General features: G+C 39.9%; 1 protein-coding gene across 2 annotated transcripts in view; it reads right to left on the bottom strand.

The window, feature by feature from the left end:
- SNX25 (sorting nexin 25) overlaps positions 1-23,463 on the bottom strand; it is a 98,417-nt gene that overhangs the window by 55,088 nt on the left and 19,866 nt on the right. For both annotated transcript variants that reach the window (XM_081084096.1, XM_081084095.1), the window contains exons 2-3: positions 12,462-12,546; positions 6,564-6,780 (exon numbers count right to left, since the gene is read on the bottom strand). In XM_081084096.1, the coding sequence (XP_080940222.1) occupies positions 6,564-6,780; positions 12,462-12,483 (239 nt within the window). In that variant the 5' untranslated portion in view covers positions 12,484-12,546. The remainder of the gene's footprint in view (positions 1-6,563; positions 6,781-12,461; positions 12,547-23,463) is intronic.

Below are 23,463 nucleotides of genomic sequence, written 5' to 3'. Positions count from 1 at the left end.
AAAGGTAGGCCTTCCCAGCCCCGGCTGCCTCCCAGTCCCAGCTGCTGGGGCCCTTGTGGCTCCGGCTGTCTCTCGGCCCTGGCCACCCTCTCTGGGGCAATCATGAAGACCCTGATTGATTGCCCTGCCGGCCGCTGGTCTTGGCCTCTCTCTGTGGGGCGATCATGGGGCAATGGCTGGGCCCTTTCACATCGCACCCGCCTTGGCTGGCCTGGCTACAATGGGTGTCATGGCATGATTGTCCGGACGGTCGTTCCACTGATCTGCATATTATTCAGTAGATTTGCATATTACCCTTTTATTATTATAGATTACTCCTAAATCATAGCAGTAATTCAGAAAGGTATGAGTATTTCTTTAGCTAGATTATTTTAAATTTCCTATATCTTATCATAAATGTGATCTACAGCTTCACTTTTCAAAGAAAAACTCTAACAAAGCATAAGCCAGGGTACCAGCCAGCTGTCCTGACAGGGTGATCCTGGGATTAAAAAATCTACAGTATTTCCACTGAGGAGAGTCCATGACTTGATGCCACATAATTCGATGGCAAACTGCCTGCTGTGAGGCTCCTGAGTACTTTCCACCTAGTTTTGCCAACCCTGGCACAGATTCCATCAGCACTGACCCCGTCCCCATCCAAGGGCCATTCATTTGAAGGATCTGAGTGAAGAAGAGTAGATAGAAGAACTTTCTATTCGTCCTTTTCCTACAGTATCTGGATAGCAATTCAAGAATGACTAGGAAGGTCATTTTTCCAGTGTCTTCCAGATAAAAGGCAAAGTGTACAGGCTTCTTACTGTCACTTCTGGTCAAAACTGGAAGAAAAACAAACCAACCACTAAACAAATGGGGAGGAAGCTTACTAGGTATTACACAGGAAATGAAACAAATAAATGCATAGTAGAGCCTTTACGACTAGTGTCTCTGAGAAGTAAACCTTTATTTCTTTTTGCATAACACTAAAGCCCAGTCTCTAGAACATGTACACGAAAAAAAGAAAGGTTTCCTCTTTGTCTTCTCTAGCAAACTACAGAAATTCAAGCCTAATGAGCAAAGCCAACAAAGATTTTAAGAGAAAGCCTTTGCACATATAATATGTTGACATTTTAAAAATGGCACCTTTGCCCTAGCCGGTTTGGCTCAGTGAATAGAGCGTCAGCCTGTGGACCGAAGGGTCCTGGGTTTGATTGTGGTCAAGGGCACGTACCTCGGTTGCAGGCTCATCCTGGGCCCAAGCCCTGGTTGGGGCTCCTGTAAGAGGCAACCAGTCGATGTGTTTCTCTCACATCGATGTTTCTCTCTGTTCTTCCCTCTCTCTTGCACTCTCTTTAAAAATGAATGGAAAAATATCCTTGGGTGAAGATTAAAAATAAATAAATAATAATAATAATAATAAAAATGGCACCTTTAATTATTTTAAACTCTAGCTATGCTGCCAGCTAGAGTTGATTTTTTTTAAATATATTTTATTGATTTTTTACAGAGAGAAAGGGAGAGAGATAGTCAGAAACATCGATGAGAGAGAAACATCGATCAGCCGCCTCCGGCACATCCCCCACTGGGGATGTGCCCGCAACCCAGGTACATGCCCTTGACCGGAATCGAACCTGGGACCTTTCAGTCCGCAGGCCGACGCTCTATCCACTGAGCCAAACCAGTCTTGGCTAGAGTTGCTATTTTAATACAGTAAGATTTAGATGCTACTTTGCCATTTCAAGCACTTTTAAGAATGATGCTTTATTTTAAAACTAGTGTCCCAGTGCAGACTCATGCACATTGAAAGGAAATTAATTAGAAGAAATATTTTAATATCACAATTCGCCCTTTCTCTATAATAGAAGTGTCGACCAAATCCATGATCGACAATGACAGATCAAAACACATGTGTGCGATTACCAGTGAGAGCTTTATATGTATCGAACATGCACGAGTCAGCTTAGCCTTTTACATATATAAATAAACTTGCTTAATTAGACCTGCTTTCTGATTTAGCTAAACTTAAACCAGCCCAGTGAAGAAGCCCAACTTCTCTTTCAGGCAATTGTCAGCAACACAGCAGTAAATATCAACATGAAGCAGATTATTATTGTAGATCACGCAGGCAGAAAAAAGGGTAACATATTTAATGGCAGCAGTGTTTAACTATATTGTACGCAGTGAGAAAACCTGAAGTCATTTTCAAGTTCCACCATTTCTTTCTTCTTTTCAGTTGGGTCAAGTTTCTAAACTTTCTAAATCTCTGTTTTCTTGCTAATGAAAAGAAAATAGGATCCTACTGAGTTTCCAATCTACCTACTCCAGGACTTCTGTGAGGACCAAATGAGATGAGGCATGGGAAAACACTTCACAGACATTTGGTTGAACTGTAAAATATTTGCACCTGGCTATAAAGCAATCCGGGTTCCTGGGTTCAAGGAGGCTAGTCGCTAGGGAGAGGAAGCCGGGCATTGCTACGTAATATCATTACCCCGCACCCACACGACTGTTTCCAGGCTGGGCTGTGGGCTGCATTTTGCACCACAGGGTCTTGGCGGTGTCGAGTATTTGGTGGGGTGTCGCTCCAGGGTGTGGCGGGGCCTGTGTCCGACTTGGGGGAAGCTGAGTGTTAGTTTGTCAGCGCCAGGTTCGCAATACCGTTTCTTTTTAAATGGCCAGAGCACATCACAGCAGCTCCTGCCTTGGGCGTCTGTCCCCTGGTGGTCAGTGCACATCACAGCAACCGGTTGGAGGGAAGGATGGACACTTAGCCTTTTATATAGATAGATATATGTTTGGTTAATAGCGTTGGGGAAAGTTGTCCAAAAAATAATACACTTTTACAAGAGAGGCTTCTTTAAATAATAGCAAAAGCCCTCTCAAAGTGTACACATCCCTTCTCTGTCCCTGTGGAAGGCAGATCATGACGAGCCTGATCCTCGACTTGCACCAATTCCTCGCCCTCCTAGAGCTAAGTCAGGGGAACACCTTCGGAGCGAGCCAGACAGAAGGTTGGCCAAACAAGCCTGATCTCTGGAAAGGGAAAGGTGAATGCTTCCCGATACCCTCTGCCAGCTCTCCGCAGGATATCCCCAGGATGCTCCCTAGCATGCGGACATCAGGTATTGCCTCAGAAGCCAAGAAAGAATCGCGAGTCAAATGCCTGCTTCTGGGTCAGCAGATGTGCGTCTTGCCTTCTGGTAGATGTGCGTCTTGCTTTCTGGTAGACTGTAGCCCTAATCCTGGCAGCATCCTTTTTATTCAGTATGAATCTGTTTCCTGCACTTCCTTTTCCTTACTTCTGGGTTCTCATTCCTTGAATGAGGAAAAGAACTTTTTGTAAATGTCTTATATTCACTATTACTTCATTTTTCCATCTACACCAAGAAGTATATATGATCACCACCATTTTATAGGTGAGAATATTAAAGATCTAAGTGCTTAAGTGAATGGTCCAAAACACAGAGGTAATAAATAGGAGAAATAACTGTCAAGTACAGATTATTTACACTACGCCATAATCAGAGATTGCAAAGATGAGAGGAGAAAAAATTGCAGAGTTAAAGAAGGAAAATACGTGAATAAAAACATTATTCTTCCCCCTTAAACAGCATGCCGGTGCTCAGCTGGTAAACAAAACACGGAGACTGTAAAGAGACTACAAAGTTAAAGATGCTATCGATTTAATAGCACAAAAAACCATCTTTCTTAGATTTTCCTGAAACCTACTGGAACAAGACAGATGGGACAAAGGAAGAGGAAGCAGAGGCAAGAATTAAATGTGATCTGGATGGGCTTAAAGCAGCAACAGAATGTTGGCCTGGCGATAGAAACAGGCTGACCGGAAAGCCGCCCCCATGCAATGGCCTCGTCAACCAGAGGCTGTGCTGCTTTTATTAATGCAATTTATTATCCTCTTGTCTGACAGTGGCCAATTCAAGTGGAGCCTCCCAGGCTGCCAAGCCATTTCACACTCAGTGGATACCTGCACATTCGTGGAGATTTCTAGGACGAGGGCACGGGTTAGCCGGGGCAGGCAAGGACAGATCTTAGCCAACGAACCTGTGCAGTCCACCAGTCTCATATATGATGTGTAGAAGGTGACATTAGTTCTCCAGGCTTCACCTCCAGGGCACGCATGATCATCTATATCAAAATGCCAGTGACCTATCGGCACTTTTTAAAATATCCATAATCCCAGGGAACAGTGATAGAGTCTTTTATTTAATAAGGACCATCAACTAGAACGTGTAGGCAGAACCCAAGATATCAGCAAAATAAATCTACCCTGGGCATAAGACGGCTAGAAGCCCAAAGAAAAGGAGTTTCTCAAATGAAATCAATGCTCTATTTCTTTTACTCTGATGCTTTGTCTATAACATTTTTATGTTATTCACAAAAGCAGTAATTTCAGAAGCTGGTAAATGTCTCAATGAAAAATATATTCTTATGTTAAAATTAGATAATCACAAAAATACTAATTTCTCAAACATTTGCTCTTCTCCCAAACCTAAATCAATCAGCCTTCTAACTGAATAAAACACTGATTTAAACACTGTCCTCTACTGGGCCATAATTTAAATGATTTACTTTAAAATGAGCTCCCTCTGAATTCAAAGAAGTCTTGGCAGAGTCTGCCAGGTAGAACTGTGGAGCACTTCACACAGCGGCCCACTGCAGATCAGCAGGTGCCCTGGGGGCTGCTGGACCCTCGAAAGGAGAGGCTAAAGCTTCTGAGACTCTGGGGAGGAAACCCACACTCCTACCCCTCACTTTCCTCATTAGTTCACATCCCCTCTTACTGGAAGTTAACTTCTTCGTAAACAGCAATATTCAAAGGGTGGTCTGGAGACTCCTATGTGTCCCCAGGGCCCTTTCCGGGGGTCCCTGAGGGCAGAACTATAGTCACAGGAGCATAAAAATGTCATGTTTTTTCACTCTCAGTCTAACAAGTGCAGCGGAGTTTTCCGGAGGCTATAGAATGTGCGATGACATCATCACTCTGATGGTTAATGGGAAGTGTATACTTGCACTTTAAAGTTTCTTAGTTTTAATATCTAATATGGTAAATATTGATAGATGTAATAACAAGTGGTGAGCTAGTAAATGTTTAACAACCAGCTCTCCAAAGGAGGGGGAAAAAGCTCCGATTTGTAGCATTCATCCATTTCACGGTGTAAGCACCCCCACCCTGGGCAATTACACACTAACAACCTGATGTCACAGAACTCAGAGTCAGCTCCCACAAACCAGGACAAGCTGGCCCCAGCACACCACGAGATGGAACCCACAAACACAAGCTCTTTTAGGCTCTCAATAACTTTTAAGAGTATAGAGGGCTCCTGAGACCAAAAAATCTGAGAATCGCTGCCCTACAGTCATTTTTTCAAACCATGAGTTATAGCCCACACGGAATAAAATAAATTTACTTAGTCTCAAACACCATTTTAAAAAAATGTTAAGAAACAAAAAATATCAGTTATCACATATAATAAGAGTACTATTTCACAAAATTGGGTCATGATATAAAATGTATTTCTTACTATGGGTTCCAGTTTTTACAAGTTTGCAAAACACTGGGGGCAGAAAGCTGGAAACTAATAGGCATGTGATGGCTGTGGGCTTTGGGCCCATAAACCTGAGCCGAGTAAGACTTTGGGAGAGAAGACACTATAGGGAAAGAGGCAAAAAGCCGAGCCTGCACGGCAGCTGCTGCACAAGCATGTTGAGCAACCAGGACCACTGAGCACATCACAGGGAGGAACGGAGCCGCTTTCTGATAAACGCACACGCCAGCCCTTCTTAGAAAAGAATGTGAGTCACCACCGGCCCAATAAGGATGCCAACGCCTACTGCACAAACCTTTCCAGTGTGACAGTACAAAAGGCCAACGAGCCTCAGGCTAGCAATTTTCACATGGAAACATCTCTAATTATATCCCACAAGCTCCATTATTAAGTTTCCTTAAAAATCAATTTTCAGGGTATGGTGATGCTATTAACACAGGACTCACACACACACAAAAATCATTAAACTTTTCTAAAAATTTAAAGTCACTGACACTATAAAACCTTATGCTTAAATTTTTTATTTCTAGCCTTGCCGGTGTGGCTAGTGGTTGAGTGTCGACCAGGAGGTCACAGTTCAATTCCCAGTCAGGGCACATACCTATGTCGTGGGCTTGATCCCCAGTAAGGGGTGTGCAGGAGGCAGTCAATCAATGATTCTCTCTCATCATTGATGTTTCTATCTCTCCCTCCCTCTCTAAAATCAATAAAAACATATTAATTTTTTTTTTGCTATTTCTAGGTATCCATAATACTATAAATAATTCATGATAGTGCTGACTCAATAAAATTCTCTTCACTGTTTAAGTTATTTACAAAATTAAACAAGTCTATAAAGTGGTTTTCTATTACAAAGTTATTTTTTAAAAATCTATTTGATCATAACACTATAATTATTCCCTTCACTATGTCTACATTTCAAGGCAACTGTCAGCAAGACACAATATTCTAGAGTTCGGTCTTGACTGTGACCCCATGGGAAGAAAGGCGGGAAGGTTTTCATGTTATAACGTTTACCTGGCATTCGCAGCTTTCAGGTCACAGAAGTGGGTGAGCAGGGTTCGCACCACGTCGTTGCAGACGACTTTCACCACATCCACGTGGCTCAGTCTGTGGTGCAGCTGTTTGGCAATTTCCCAGAAGTCTTCCAGGAGCAGGTTGTAAAGCTGCCCCTCATCTTTGCTGAGGTTCCCATACCAGGACAGCACGTAATCTCTGTAACTGTAGTCAAACACTACGAGAACAAACAGAGCAATAAGAAAACTCAGACGAAGGAAGCAGCACCATGGCGGCATTTCCACTGGAGACTGGCCACCTACCACTGAATATTCACTGTTTGAGGTATAAAGAGAGTAGAAAACAAAACAAAAAAAGACAATCTTCCCTAAACTCTCTGAAAATGAAAGATTCTCATCGAACTAGAAGTCCTGGGGCGTGGTGACTGGTGACCATATGTCCTGGATTTTCTTGGACAGCCCAATTTTTAAACAGTCTCTCTTGGTGCCAAGCCATCTAAAACAGAGCATCTTAGTGGCCACACCCTTACGGAGTGGACAGGTCATATCAATGTGCTGCCTCTCAGCTCCAAATTCACCCTTTTTTGGCATGCTTTGATGTTGGAGATCTACCCTGTACACACGTCTTTCCCAACTGACGTAGTGTTAAGTCCAGTAGGAAAAAATGGGGAAGTCAATGAATGCTCTTTTGCAAGAAATCAGGCCTTCTAGAAATTAAAAATGTTACTGGGCTTGAGTGTGACTTCTCCAAGAGCTCCAGGAAGCCAAACATTTAGCCGCATACCCCTGCTCCCACTGAAGGACCTGGGCTATTTATTAATCACTATTTATTTTACTAGCTTTTTTTCTTTCGTTTTTCAAACACCACTTGACTTGGTTTCACTTTGATGTGACCATACCTCATTTCCTGCTTGGCTTTGCTTGTCTACTACACATTGGTTTATCCCCAGGAATCCTGTGAAACAAAATGTAACTTAGGATCCTGACTTATTCCACACCTGGCACCCAAATGACTAACCCATAATTCTCAAATAACGCTTTAGCCTACGACGTGGTGCTCATTTTACTCACCTTGGCCGCTACACACCAACTTTAAGTTGTTATTTTATTTGGGGTTTTTTTGCAGGAAGGGGCAGAAGGGGTCATGATTTGTAGAAAACCAAGTGGCAAATGGAGCCTCCAGCTCAGGCTTGGTATCCACTCTGTGTGGAGATCCCCCATGCCTGCAAAAGCCCACTGCTCAGAGCAAGCACTACTCTTTTCTAATATCCTGTGATGGCTTTTTCCTCAGAACATCAACCAGGAAAGCGTATCCAATGCTTTTCCATATTTCCAGAATTTCTCAGCTTTATAACAATTTACAAAGTAGCATCTTAAATCCCAAAGTTCAAAAGCATTCACAGAGCATCAAAAGTTTTGTTCACATAAGCTTGGCACAAATTGGGCTGAACATAGAAAGAAAAAGATGTAAACAGAGAATTTAATCTTCTACGTTTTACAAAGAAACTAGACTTTTTACATAAAACTGCTACAAATGGCCTTAAATCATCCAATGAGCAAAACATTTGCATTGTAAGCAAATATAAAATGAAGCAGCATAACTTAAGAATGAGCATTTAGTGAAATGAAGTAATTTGTGTGGTCCAACTATATTTGTTCTTAATATTTTGGAGCATATAGGAGATAACTGTATTTTCCTAGAACGATTTGGCAAAATAAAGATATTTTCTCCTTTAAAAAAAAAAGTTTTGTTCACAGACACATACTAAGGTTTTTAGATATATCCTCAAAGTGATTCCATTGGCCTCAGTCATGTTGAGAAGATACTTAATAAAACTGAGCCTTATAGCTGAGAAGAATTACTTGCTTGAAGGGGCAGGCACTGAAAAGAAGAAAATGATCTACCTCAATCTTTCACTGTTCATTAAATAAATATTTATAGAGGCTTCCAGCATGCAAGGTGAATCAATATCCGCTGAACACGAAAGAAAAGGCGAAACAAAAGCAAAAGCAACAAATGACTCTCCTAGGCCCTTCGACAATTTTCTGCTCACTTCCAGATATCCATTTGAACAAATAGCTGTTATGCTTCCTAGATTCGGCAACAAGTACACACGTCTCATCCCTAATTGGCCTATTCCAGTGGTCGGCAAACTGTGGCTCGCGAGCCACGCGTGGCTCTTTGGCCCTTTGAGTGTGGCTCTTCCTCAAAATACCGACTTCTGCGCCTGGGCCACGAAGTTTCAATCGCGCTGTACGTGCACGCCTGCATGTGGTATTTTGTGGAAGAGCCACACTTAAGGGGCCAAAGAGCCACATGTGGCTCGTGAGTCACAGTTTGCCGACCACTGGCCTATTCCATCAAGAGAAAAGCAGAAATTATTTCTGACCCAGATGTAAGAAATTATTGCAAAATAGGAATGAACCAATCCTACAATCTCAATTATTGGCAACAAACAAGTAGACCACGGTTTCTACACAGTAACTGAGTTTCACCCCCTCCACAGACAGAGTTCTGAGAAGTAAAATAACTTGCTCAAAGTCAACTAGTGGCAGAGCCAAGTCTTCTGCCCGTCACATATTCTTCCTACTCAGCAGACGAAGGTAGAACAAGCCACATGAGTAAAGATGTGAAAAATATCAAATAGCTCCCTCATCCAACGGATAACCAGATTGTTTAAATAAAACCTATTTGTATGAAAAAGATATGTAAGAGGCTGTACTTTCAAATTTCTCTAGAAGGCAAAAATAGGACCAATGGGTAGAAATCACGAAGAGGTAATTTATTAACGTTTACCATACGGAGGAACTGAATAAAAACAATAAGCTATTCAAGAGGCTGTCAGGTTAGACGGTGAACATTCCATCATAAGAAACTTTTAAACAAGCTAGATAGCCAACGACTAAGAATGACATAGAAAAAATTACTCCCTGAGCTGACGGGTGGGGTTACATGACCTCTAAAGGCCCTTGTCTACACATCCCAATGCCAAGTAACAAGAGCATGAGGGCCACCAAAACATTGCTAGTTCATTTATGTGCAAGTCTCTCTGTCTAGCTCTTTTATTAAAGTTTTCATGCTATAGAATTTTTAACTAACAGCATATAAAGCTGCAATCCAAAAGGTTTGGAAAATAAAAGCATTTTTTCTTTTGTTAAAATTTAATTTCAAATTATAGCAGGAAATTAGGAGCAATTATAGGAGACTTAATATCTTTTTTTTAATATGTATATTTTATTGGATTCAGAAAGGGAGGAGAGAGAGAGAGAAACATCAATGATGAGAGAATCATTGGCTGTCTCTTGCAAGCTCCCTACTGGGGATCCAGCCCATAACCCGGGCATGTGCCCTTGACCGGAATCAAACCTGGGACCCTTTAGTCACAGGCTGACGCTCTATCCACTGAGCATACTGGCTAGGGCTTACTTCTTTCTTTTCAGTAATTCAATCTATAAAAACTTAAGTTTTTAAAAGATAAATCCTAAGTTATATTGCCCACGTTAGTAGCAACAACAAAAAAATCCACATACAAACATGCAGACACACATATACGCCTTGTAATTTACTCAACTCTTAAAATGAATCTGCTTTTAAATTATACTTTCTAAAAGGAAATATATATAAAAGCCAAAGCGACTGAGCAACTGAATGACCGAACCACCGGTCGCTATGATATGCACTGACTACCAGGGGGCAGACGCTCAGCGCAGGAGCTGCCCCCTGGTGGTCAGTGTGCTCCCACAGCCAACCTTCTGCGGTCCCTCCCCCTGGCCGGCCCACCCTGATCGGCCCTGGGCCCTCATCGGGGCAGGAGACAGCCCCGATGGGCCCTGATCGCCAGCCAGGCCAAGGGACCCCACCTGTGCACGAATTCATGCACTGAGCCTCTAGTAGATATATAAAGATAAAATGGTACAATGTTAGTTTAATCTAACTTCAGGGGGAAATTTTAAAATAAATGTTCTTAAGCATTTCATATAAACTGAACTTAAATTACTATTGCCTTAATAAATATCTCTGATATAATTTACAAGCATATCAAAAGACCCTCAACTTTATCAAGGCAAGTCCACTAAAAATAGCTAATAATATTCAGAATTTCAATTAAATATACTGGTCCCAGAGTTTAGAAATGTAAATTAAAATATTCTAAACATGCATATTATAATCACTACAGATTTTCTAAAAGTTTATAAAGCCATTTAGCAGCTTAGCCTTCTGGACACCTTTTTAGGTTCTAATTCCTTCTTAATTTAAATGTCCAAAATTTTTAGTAGGCAATTTTGTTTTTAATTTATCCATGTTGATTTTCTATTAAATTCTTATATAATAAAAAGCTAATATGCAAATTGACTGAACTGCAGAACGATCGGTCGCTATGATGTGCACTGACCACCAGGGGCAGATGCTCAATGAAGGAGCTGCCCCCTGGTGGTCAGTGTGCTCCCACAGGGGGAGCACCACTCAGCCTGAAGCTGGGCTCATGACCGGCGATCACTGCAGCAGTGGCGGGAGCCTCTCCCACCTCCGCAGTGGTGCTAAGCCGTCAGTCAGACATTCCCCCAAGGCTCCCTCTCAATCAGACTGTGAGAGGGCGCAGACCGGGCTGAGGGATCCCCCCCCCCCCAACCCTCCGAGTGCAGGAATTTCATGCACCGGGACTCTAGTTTTAAATAATTACTTTGTTGCCTTGGCCAGAAGGCTCAGTCCTGTATACCAGGAAGGCTGCCGGTTTAATTCCTGATCAGAGAACATAGCTAGGTTTTGGGTGTAATTCCTGGTCAGGGTGCATACAAGATGCAACTGATAGATGTTTCTCTCTCACATTGATGTTTCTCTCTCTCTCCTTTCCTCTGTCTCTCTAAAATCAATAAAAAACCTATCTTCAAGTGAGGATTTAAAAAAATGTATTATTTTGTTTATTGTGTAGAAAAGCTTTGGAATATTGTTTGTTAATATATTGGCAAGGACCATGTGATTAATATACTTTATTACTAAAGTATACATTTTGAATTAATCTTCGTAAAACAGCAATTTGAAGCCTAATTTTACGTTTGCTTTTTTGATTTGGGGGCTGAGCTGTCACTGATATAGCAACCTAAGTGAGATAAGGGCACTCTCTTGGCCATACTATCTTTTTTATTTTTTATTTTCCTGTGTTTCCTGTGTTTCCCTCCAATTTTATTTTGCATTGGTTTCGGGTATGAAGCTGAGTAGTTAGATAATCAAGCACTTTACATAGTGTTCCCCTCGATATTTCCAGTACCCTAGCTGGCACCATATATAGTGAACGCAATATTCCGTTTTATGTATAGATCACATTTTGTTTATCCCTTCATTATCCATCACTGGACACATGGGTTGCCTCCAACTTTTGGCTATTGTGAATAATGCTGCTATAAACATGGTCTTTCTAAAATTATTTAAGATTTAGAAGTTTCTCTGCACTTAGGCATGACATGTTCATTTAGGATGGAATATTAATGAGCCTTAAAAGGAAAGATATACTGATACATGCTACAACACTGATGAATCCTGAGGACCTTATGCTAAGTAAATAAGCTAAATACAAAAGGACAAATACTATATGATTCCATTTATGTGAGGAACTTAAAAGTCAAATTCATAAACAGAAAGCAGATTGCCAGGGGCTGGGAAAGGGGGAGTAGGAATTGTTTAATAGGTATAGAGTTTCAGTTTTGCAAGATGAAAAGAGTTCTAGAGACTTTACACAATGAAGATGTAATTAGTCATCAAATAAAAATTCATGAGGAAAAATATCCGAATGCTATACTCAGACAAGACTGATAGATAAGTTTGCTAGAGATAATTTTCCTTTTAGAATAAATATAATGAATTGCTCTATATGGTAATTATGTACTCTCATTAGATCCTTACCTTCTTTCAGAGCTTTATCCATATTATGAGAAATTACTACTCTTCTAGACTGAACTGACTCATGTGAATTTCCATACACAGGACTCTGAAATGTAAGAAGAAAAGACACAGATTACTGAATGAATAAATCATATATAAAAATAAAACCAAAGGTATGAACATCTAAACAAGCAATAAGATTCACCTATCAGATTATAAAGTTCTTTTGGGAAAGCAACTAAATGTTTTTGTTAGTTAAAAATTGTTTGAAATAAAGAATTAAGGAAGGATTTTTTTCTCTTTCAGAAATCAAATCAAATGATGCAAATATAGAAACAAATCAACAGAATGGCAGAAAGTACAAAAACATGCAAAATGTTTGGAAACACATATACCAAACTATGTGGTTTTCTCTAGGTGCCACAGGATTTTAACTTCTTATTCCATAAAGTCTATGTAACAGCAAGTTTTAAAAATGTTTCTTAAAATTTTTTAATTGTAAAAAGTTACTGCTTGGCAAAATAAAGGGGTGGCGTGTGGGGGAGAGAATTACAGAATTAAAATCCCACTATCAGGCTAGTAAGAATACATTAAAGAGGAAAAAAATTTAATTGATCACATACCAAAATGATCATAAACATGTATAATGTAATTGGGCCTGCTTAATGGTTTTGGAGGATAAAAAGTTAACTAAGTAATGTTAACAAAAATGTGGGGGTTCTTTATTTGGAGGGGTGCTCCATAAATATTAGCCCTGGCACATCACTAAGGAGATCTAAATGGCTAATATTACTATCACCCTCATCCAACCAACAAGCCTGGGGCCATCACTGTTCTCAGGATGGGCATCCAAACACAGCCCCAAGCTCTGGGCCACCAACCAGGAGGAGACCATTTATAGCTCCCGGCTGGGCTGTTTCTCACTATCCGCTGGGTCACGTGCCAACAGTGCCATCTGTCTTTATGACCACTGTTATTGAAAACAAACAAAAAGCCATAGTTTTAAGATTCCTTATTTGAAATACTTTTAAAAACCTTTAGTGTACAATTACACTCATGAAAGAAAAGAATTCCTTTATGCTACAAATTAACATAATATTCAACGCTTTCCCAAGAAACATTTTTTTAAAACCATAAATAATCATAATCCTATAGACAAACACCATTTAATGCATAAAAGAAATACACTCCCAATTACTTAATACTATTTTCTAATCCCTGAGTAACTTGCTATAAAATTAAGTGGTCAGTACATTTTATTGTAATTTTTAAGAAGTTTATTTTGTGGGGGAAAAATTGAGAAACTGAGAAGAATTTTTAAATTCTAGTGCTTTTAGACTTAATATTTTTAGAGCCCTACACTGACAAATAACTTTAATCACAACTTCTCAAGCCTTTGGCAAGTAGTCTGGTATAGTTTCCCAATGATAGGTATGTTCGCTTTAGTGTACAGCACTAATTAGATCAGTGATGGTGAACCTTTTGAGCTCGGCGTGTCAGCATTTTGAAAAACCCTAACTTAACTCTGGTGCCGTGTCACATATAGAAATTTTTTGATATTTGCAACCATAGTAAAACAAAGATTTATATTTTTGGTATTTTTTTATATATTTAAATGCCATTTAACAAAGAAAAATCAACCAAAAAGATGAGTTCGTGTGTCACCTCTGACACACGTGTCAAAGGTTCGCCATCACTGAATTAGATGATAAAACCAAAGTCACATAACACGTATTTGAGAGGTTCCACAATTTGGGCTCTTAAAATGGAAACTGTCTCTAAGGGCTGGGAGAGAAGCAGATACTCTGAGCTTGCGTCTATCTTCACAGCTTCCTTCAAAACTTAATTTATTCTTATTTTTACTTTTTTGTTTGTTTGTTTGTTTGTTTTGGTCTCCCTAGTCAGGGCTCTACTACTTCTTGCCATATGACTGCTTCATACTTAGATAAAACATATAAACATGTGTTGTCACTGCTCTCCGCATCTGAGTAAGAATTACTCTCTACCCATCCCCAGGGGTCCCAGCCCTTATTAGAAAGAACAAGATTCTTCATCTCCATCCAGCCCACAGCCTGATGGAGTCTGTATGGACGGAGAACAGGAAGACAACAGAAAGCATCATGGGCCACAAATAACTGCGGAACTATGCATGGAAATTCCTTCTTTAAGGATTTAGTGTTTATGGAGGCAGAATGTCCTCATGTCTAAATTCCTACACAACTGTTAGTCGCTACATACAGTACTTCACTTCTTTCAGATCACTACATGCAATTACTAATCCTTATCCCAAGGAGGGGAAAGAAAACAAGGAAGGAGAGAAAAGAAAGGAAGGAAAGAAAAAAAGGGGAGGAAGGAACAGAGAGAGGAAGGAAGGTAAGGGGAGAGAGGGTGGGGGGAGGGAGAAAATGCAAAATGTGAATCAATTCCTACGGTCCAGAGGACAGTGAGCAAAAACTGCCTTCATTTTCCTTCTATTTATAGATTTGAAAAAAGAAACTCCGCACGCAGAGACTTCCTCAAGAGACCTATTCTTTAAGGCAAATGGGAACTTTCTCCTGTACACAAACACAGCCTCATTCCTCAGGCACAGCCTACCTCTCCGCCTGACCCTCACTTTCCTAAAATGCTGGTTTTAGGAAAGATGAAAGAAAAGTGTGTGTGCCTTTCCCACTGCCACAACGAATAGGGATAGAAAGCTTCAATATCCTAATTCTAAATCAGGGCTTCCAAAGTCATCGACCAGCTCTTGTTTTCAATTTTATGTATCCAGACCACACTATTCATTCATAGGAGGTTTTGGTAAATCAGTACCCCTTGTCAGGTAAAAAATATGCCTTATTCTTTATGTAATTAAAATAAATGAAATCTGTCTTAATGTTAAGATTTTGCCGAAACCGGTTTGGCTCAGTGGATAGAGCGTCGGCCTGCGGACTGAGAGGTCCCAGGTTCGATTCCGGTCAAGGGCATGTACCTGGGTTGCGGGCATATCCCCAGTAGGAGATGTGCAGGAGGCAGCTGATCGATGATTCTCTCTCATCGATGTTTCTAACTCTCTATCTCTCTCCCTTCCTCTCTGTAAAAAATCAATAAAATATATTTAAAAAAAAAAAAAAGATTTAAACCTAGCTTAAAACCTAGCTTGTCAAGATCATTTTTAATCACTCAGTGAGTTCTCTGAAGAAAGAAAATGAGAGGTCTCAACATGTAAATGCTCATTTCAGAAATGCTGAACAAAACCCTAGAGCTGTCTCTAATATACATCTGGAACTAGATCCCCCGCATCGACAAGTCCATGCCATTTCCAAAGCCCTTTCCTGAGAATATATCAGCTTTCTGTTTACTCCTGAACATCAGCTTTTAGTCTACAGCCATAATGCACGCGTGTCTGTGCAAAGCTAAGGCAATTGGCGTGTATTACAGCTACAGAGCGTCTCCTGAGGAAACCACACCCACAGAGAATCCATACCCAGAGACTTGGGTACTCTGACACCATTAGCAACAACCAGGAACAATCTGGAATCTGGCCAAGACATAGTCCACATTGTCCACTGTTTATAAATATGACATTGCTTACTGTGCTGCTTCCTGTGGGAGCACAGACGGGCTAGGAAGCCAGTGCGTGACTTGTAATTCCGTTCGTGTCCATTACTGGAAACTCAAATAAAAAAGTGCCTCTCTCCCTCATATATACTTATACACTTAATTTTTAAAATACGTTTGTTTTAAAAAGAAAACCTCTTTACAGATGTGAAGGAGTGATAGGTATAATTCCTTGTAAAACTAGTGAAATAGTCATTTATCCTAGGAAAACAAACCCCCAATCACCAACACTAACCACATGGAGCTGTCACATGGCTGAGTCTTTGGAAATATTCTCAGCATCTGACCATCTACTGGGATCTCATGACAAACATTCTCATCCTTAAATTATGCTCTCAAAATCATGGCTCCTTTCAAACCAATCATATTCTGCCTCGGCCTCATAAAATAATTTACTTAAAACCAAAGCAATGAAGGAATCACACCTATTCTCCTTAGGAAGATACGGAAGGACTAAGAAGCATGAAAAGCCATCTCATTTAACTAGGGTGGTGACATAGCAACAAAAGTCATGCCCAACATGGAAGGTGAGTAGACACGTCACAGAGCTGAGGGCGGCAGGCAGAGTGGCCAGCACACCACTCCCAAGTCCAACCACACCTTTTCCGAATGGTAGATCCCTGACCCAGCCACATCCTCTCTAGCGTAAGTGGGCCAACACCTCTGAGGATTAAATAAAATAATTCAGGGGTCCGGAGAAGAAAAAAGGTAACGAGAGCCTGGTAAGGAATATAAATGAGTTAAGGGGTCACTACTGCTGTGCAGCTAGGTGTTCCAATTCTTTTCCAAAGAATGGAAATCAAGAATTTTAAGTGAGCCCTAGCTGGTTTGGCTCAGTGGATAGAGCAGTGATGGTGAACCTATGACACGCGTGTCAGAGGTGACATGCAAACTCATTTTTTTGGTTGATTTTTCTTTGTTAAATGGCATTTAAATATATAAGATAAATATCAAAAATATAAGTCTTTGTTTTACTATGGTTGCAAATATCAAAAAATTTCTATATGTGACCTGGCACCAGAGTTAAGTTAGGTTTTTTCAAAATGCTGACACGCCGAGCTCAAAAGGTTTGCCATCACTGGGATAGAGTGTCAGACTGCAGACGGAGGAGTCCTGGGTTGATTCTGGTCAAGGGCATGTGCCCGGATTGCAGGCTCGATCCCCAGTGTGGGGCATGCAGGAGGCAGCCAATCAATGATTCTCTCTCCTCATTGATGTTTCTCTCTCTCTCTCTCTCTCTCTCTCTCTCTCTCTCTCTCCCTCCCTCCCTCCCTCCCTCCCTTCCTCTCAAAAAAAGAATTTTAGGTGGCATCTAAAATTCATTATCAATCCAAACACTGCTTACACTGTTTGGGCCAAACCACAAGCCATATTCAAATTGTGGGCATCTAGTCTGTAATTGCTCACTCCCAAAAGCACTCAGCCGCATGTCTGGCACATACTGCCATATGTAGCTATTACCCCTAATAAAATCCAAAATGTTACTAGATTTCAACAAATTGATGCTAATCGGTTGGTTGGGAGGTAGGCTGGTCAGATGGCTCATTGGTTTTCCGAAGGGAAAGGAATGGTGGAAGTGGAAGCAAGACAGGATTGAAAAGTTAAGCAACCAGAGTAGGACACAACAAAATAAAACATCTCTTCCTTGAAATATTTTTGCTTTGAGGCTATACTTTACAGAGGGAAAGTGTACATATCTGAAGCTGTTCTACTGTGCATGTGCCTTTACACTTTCTATTGCTGGTGAAGTATTTAAACAAAACCTGGCTGGATCAGAAGCCACTTCCTGGATTGTGCTTTATAATGTTTAATCATGAACTAAAAGTGATTGCTTTCCTTATCGATAAATGAAAATTGTCAAACACACATACTGAGCAGTTACCATTGCGGGAAATTGTAATGATAGGAAGTAGAGCTACTTGTGTCTTTTTCCCCCTTTCAATCAAGTATAATTTCTATTTTAGATATAAGAAAAGGAAGCTATTCTTTAAAATTAAAACCTAGAAATGCTCTCATATTGTTTATTCTAGGTTCCAAACATGCTTTAATTTCTTTTTCAAATACTATTTCCAATTATATAAAGAACAGAGACCCATTCTATACTAGAAATATAAAGAATTAAATGGAATCTCCAATGGCCAATGTTGTAATCAACTGTACTTTTAATGAAGCCTCTATAAAACCCCAAAAGGACGGGGTTCAGAGAGCTGCCGGAGAGTGGCATGTTGGAGAGCATGGAACTCCAGATACCTTCCCCATACCTTGCCCTATACATATCTTCCATCTGGCTGTTCTGAGTTATATTTTTTTATACTAAACCAATAATCTAGTGCAGTGGTCGGCAAACTGCGGCTCACGAGCCACATGCGGCTCTTTGGCCCCTTAAGTGTGGCTCTTCCTAAGCCTTAGGAGTACCCTAATTAAGTTAGTAACAATGTACCTACCTATACAGTTTAAGTTTAAAAAATCTGGCTCTCAAAAGAAATTTCAATCGTTGTACTGTTGATATTTGGCTCTGTTGATTAATGAGTTTGCCGACCACTGATCCAGTGAGAAAAAATAATGAATCTATAATGCCATCATCCAGAGATAATCACTATTGTTATTTTGGTGTATTTTCTCCTACTTGATGACTCCAACACTTATTATATAACTTGGGCAACTTACGTTACCTCCATTTCCTCATCTACAAAATAAAGATAGCAATAGTACCTACCTCTTTGGGTTGTGAGCATTGAGTTAGTACATATGATGAGTTAATAGACATAATGCCTGGCAACACATTAATAATTATAAATTACTAGAGGCCCGATGCACAAAATTCGTGCAAGAATAGGCCTTTTTCCACCCTGCTGCCGGCATCAGCTTCCCTCTAGCACCCAGGACCTGGGCTTCCCTCCAGCCACCAATACCTGGGACCCAGGCTTCCCCTGCAGCCCTGGTTTTTGTCCAGAAGGTCATCCATTCTAATTAGCATATTATGCTTTTATTATTATATTATTGATACTTTTTCATTTTCATGCCTTTTTTTAAAAAAAAATTAGGACCATAATATGAAGCACAAACTATGCAAAGATGACCTGGAAAAGATCCCTTTTCAGTCTCTTCAACTAGCCCTAAACTACGAACCTTGAAAGCCCAACACTTCAGGGTAGGCATTTCCAGATAAGGAAATGAGTAATGGACACAAGAGGCAGGGGCAGGTCTGGGCCTTCTCTACCCTGAGAAATACTTTGGTGAAATCAAGCCAGTGTGGCCTCCAGAAATATAAATCCCTACCATGAGTTTACCTAACGTGAACCTGGGAAGAGATGAATGTTAAATTAGATTATCAGTAACTTCTGTAGCTTATTACACCATTTATCAAAGAATTGTGTTCAGGCTAAAGGCCAACTCTGCCTGCATGCATCACATGTAGGAATCAAGGTTCTGTTTATATTTCTATAAGATGATTATCAGTCAGGATAGATCTTGAGACTGGATCCTATAAAAGGGTATAAAATCAATTACATCTTTTCTCTCAACAAATATGAAATTCAAATGTGCTTTATAAGGGAATAAATGGTGATTAAAAAGTAAAATAAAAATTTTAAAGATGTGCTTTATGCTGGGGCACAATCCTCCTGTTATCACTATGTCAAAAGCATATGATATCACATTATAGTGGCAAGAGCACTCAATTAAGACCCCCCCAAAACAGGCTGTAGTTGATTCTTTGTCATTTTCTTGCTGAGTTATAATGAACATGTCCACCTCTCTGAAATTCATTTCAATTTAAACAATGTCTACCCTATTTATATTAAAAGGTTAGTATGCAATTCCAGAAGAATAATGCATGTAAAAATACTTTAAATATTATAAAGCAGTTTACAAATATAGGCTGTTCTTATGGTTCCAAAAGTCATAGTTTAAATTTTTTACAATGTTAACTTCCTCCCCAAAGAATGATTATAGTTATATTACATGTGATTAGTACTATGACCTTTCACATTTTACTGTCTCAAGCAGAGTTCTTTAGTAATGTTTCTTGGTTACTAATCTGCTTTCTAAAAGAAAAATGAATATTAACACAAAGGCAAAATTTCTATTAACTGATCAATAGAGGTGGATTTGAGGTAGGTTAATATACTGAAGACTGCTTTTCCATACAGTTGGAAGAATTAGATTCATGGGGGAAAATGTGTTTTATTTCTAATGTCAAGGACTCAATGTTAAGATCCTTAGAAAATACACGCCACTTGATTACAAGAGAAATTTAAATATACTAGTATTTCAAATCAGACACAGATTTGGAAACTGAAATTATAACATACACTTGAAAGTACTCAGGCAGACAGCAGTTTGCCTAAATTGGCAAGTACAGAACAGATACTAGGGCTGGAAGAGAAGAATGAAGAAAAGCAAACTGGCTTAGGAAAGGCAATTGAAAACTGGCATTAGCTTTTTGTATTTCTGAAAGGTTTGTGTAATAAAAATTTTCTAACCATTTATCACTTTGATTGTAGTTTTGAGTTCATAAGGGAAAGCATAAGTTCCCATAATATGAATCATATTTCCATCAATTCATACAATCATCTAACATTGCCTGGGGACTCTGTGTGTCTGCCACTTAGTTGAGTACTAGAGAGACAATGGTGAATAAAATACACTCTCTATGCTTAAAAGGCTTAATCTATTCTTGATGGAAGCTCATATTTAAGTAATTGATGAGCCATAACACTGTGGGAAGCTGTACTTAGGAATTCTAATATCCTTCCTATTCTGATATCTTTACATTTTGCTCTCCCCATGTCATGAAAGAAAAGTTACTCAAGTATACAGTCAATCCATGAGATTATTTCAGAAGAGTTTTGAAGTTCAAACATATTGAAGTATATTACAAAAATATTCTTATGAGTTCTCCCTGAAACCACTGAATATAAATGATGAAGGAACCAGTGTGGCTGCCCCTGCTTCAAAGCCTTTATGTAACTCAACAACTAGATGAGTCACACAGAATGGCTTTTTCACAGAGATCTTTAGTAATGAGGACAATTACTATTCTTAATACTCCATTACTGTCCTGGAATACCAGAATACCATTCCTAATTAATTCGTTGACTAGCTTTTAAATAAAAACTGGTGATAAAATCTTTACTACCTGGTCAGAAAAATATTACACTAGTAATTTGAATCAGTGGTATCTCTATTTCCGTAATTCCCTTGAAGCAAAAAGCTGAGCTCCAGACAAAGTGGCTCAGATAACACACATGTACAAGATACTGAGATGTATGAGATGAATTATTGCCATTAAAATGCTAGTTGCATAAAATTGAAAGAACATTTCCATTGAATCAAATCAAAGAGGCTGACTTTTACATCCCTTCTAACTGGTGAGTTATCTTCCCCAGACTAGATCTAGATTAGATAAAGTGTTTCTTCAATTTCTACCTAACATAAATGTGTTGAAATTCGAAGAATAAAGCCTCCTCCCTAAAGAAACATGACATTAAAGATAGGCCGTGTGCAGTAGACATCTACCTCTAAGTAGAGAGAGCAGAGAAATGCCTGCTTGAGCACGTAGGTATATAAACACAGTGAATCCTGAAAGTGGCCCTTGCTGACATCAGGAAGCCCCTAGTCATGGCTTGAAAACACACTGCTCACTTTTCAAGAATCACTTAGGGAATTTCTTCAAATGCACATTTCCAGATCCTATCCCCCAAGAGTCTTAATTCAGAAAGATTAAGGTGTGTCTTTGGAATAAGTACAGTATTTTTTTTTAATTGATTGATTTTTTAGGGGGGGGGGGGGGAGAGAAACATCAGTTTGTTGGTCCACATATTTATGCATTCATTGGTGGATTCTAGTATGTGCCCTGACCAGGGATGGAACCCCAAACCATGGCACATGGGGACAACACTCTAACCAACTCAGCTGCCCAGCCAGGACGTTAAGTACTGTATTTTTAAAATTACAAAAACTGCTAAACTATTTATGGACCCTTAGGCCACACTCAGAAACACTGTCAAATGGTTGTCACGAGGAACATCCATTGGTTGCCTCCTGTACGTGCCCTGACCAGGATGGACCCTGAAACCTATGTGCCAACTGGGAAATGAACCCACAACCTTTTGTGTACAGAACAACGCTTAACCAACTGAGCCTCCTGGGCTGGGCTATCACAATCATTTTACATAAATTGGGAGCAGAATCACAAGAATCCTTCCTAACTTCGACTTTGCTTAGTTAACTGAAATGCTAATTATAATGCTTCATTTGTATTCTCACAAAGAAAGGAGGTAGTATGAACTCCTTCTGTATAAAATTTCTATTCCACAATGATACTACCAAATCATTAATCACTTTAAAAGAGAAGTCAGTTAAATTAATGAGGGATTGTTTTAAATACTGCGCTTGAATAAAAAATTATTGTATTCCTGGAGTGGTCTACACTCTATGCTGTGTACAGGCACTGAATAAAACAATTATTGGAAATTTAAGTTGGCTAAACATACCCCTTTAAAGAAAAACAACCATTCTATTTCCTGATAACTAATTTCCATTACATTTAATGGGCAAAACTGCCCCAGAGTACAGTTACAAACAAATGCCCTGAATGACCCACCTTGGGCAAACAGGCAAGAGAAGCAACCCCACTCTACCTACCCAAGCCCCACACTGGGGGTCAAGCCCGCAACCCGGGCATGTGCCCTGACCGGACATCCAACTGTGACCTCCTGGTTTATAGGTCCACGCCCAACCACTGAGCCATGCTGGCCAGGCAAGGCTTCACTTTATGACTCTTGTAGTACAGTATGATTTTTCTAGTATACATATTTATCCACTGTGTTCACAGGCATAGATTAGAGTAAAATGAATCAAACTGAGACCACAGAAGTCATTTCTCTGAACCCAGTAACAATGCCAAAATAGGCTTTGACAAGCAAATGCCGAAGCTGATTACAAAGCACTATTAAAAATAAGTGTTACCTGCCTTTAAGAAGACATAGTACAGCCCTCTGGTGTGGCTCAGTGGTTGAGTGTCGACTTACGAACCAGGAGATCCTACAGTTCAATTCCTGGTTGGGGCGCATGCCTGGGTTGCAGGCTCGATCCTGGAGGCAGCCAATCAATGATTCTCTCTCATCACTGATGTTTCCATCTCTCTCTCCCTCTCCTTCCTCTCTGAAATCAATAAAAAAAAATAAAAGTAAAGAACATAGTATAAAAATTTAACTACTGGGTGACTGTTGTCTGTAAAAGACTGACTTCCCCCCATATGTCTCCATAGAGAAGGCCAAGAAACAATGACCAAACCCAGAACAACGGCCTCCCTAACATCTAGAATGAGTTCTTTTTCTTCCTTGGGGCACAGGACTTTCAGTGCTAAAACCAAGACAATTCTAAGAAAACCAGGAAAATCATTCACCCTACAAAACAT

Source organism: Myotis nattereri (genome assembly GCF_964212035.1).
Source record: "Myotis nattereri genome assembly, chromosome: 2".
In the NCBI taxonomy this organism is placed as follows: Eukaryota; Metazoa; Chordata; class Mammalia; order Chiroptera; family Vespertilionidae; genus Myotis; species Myotis nattereri.
The sequence above is the reverse complement of the archived record's forward strand: the minus strand, read 5'-3'. Positions and strand labels throughout refer to the sequence as shown.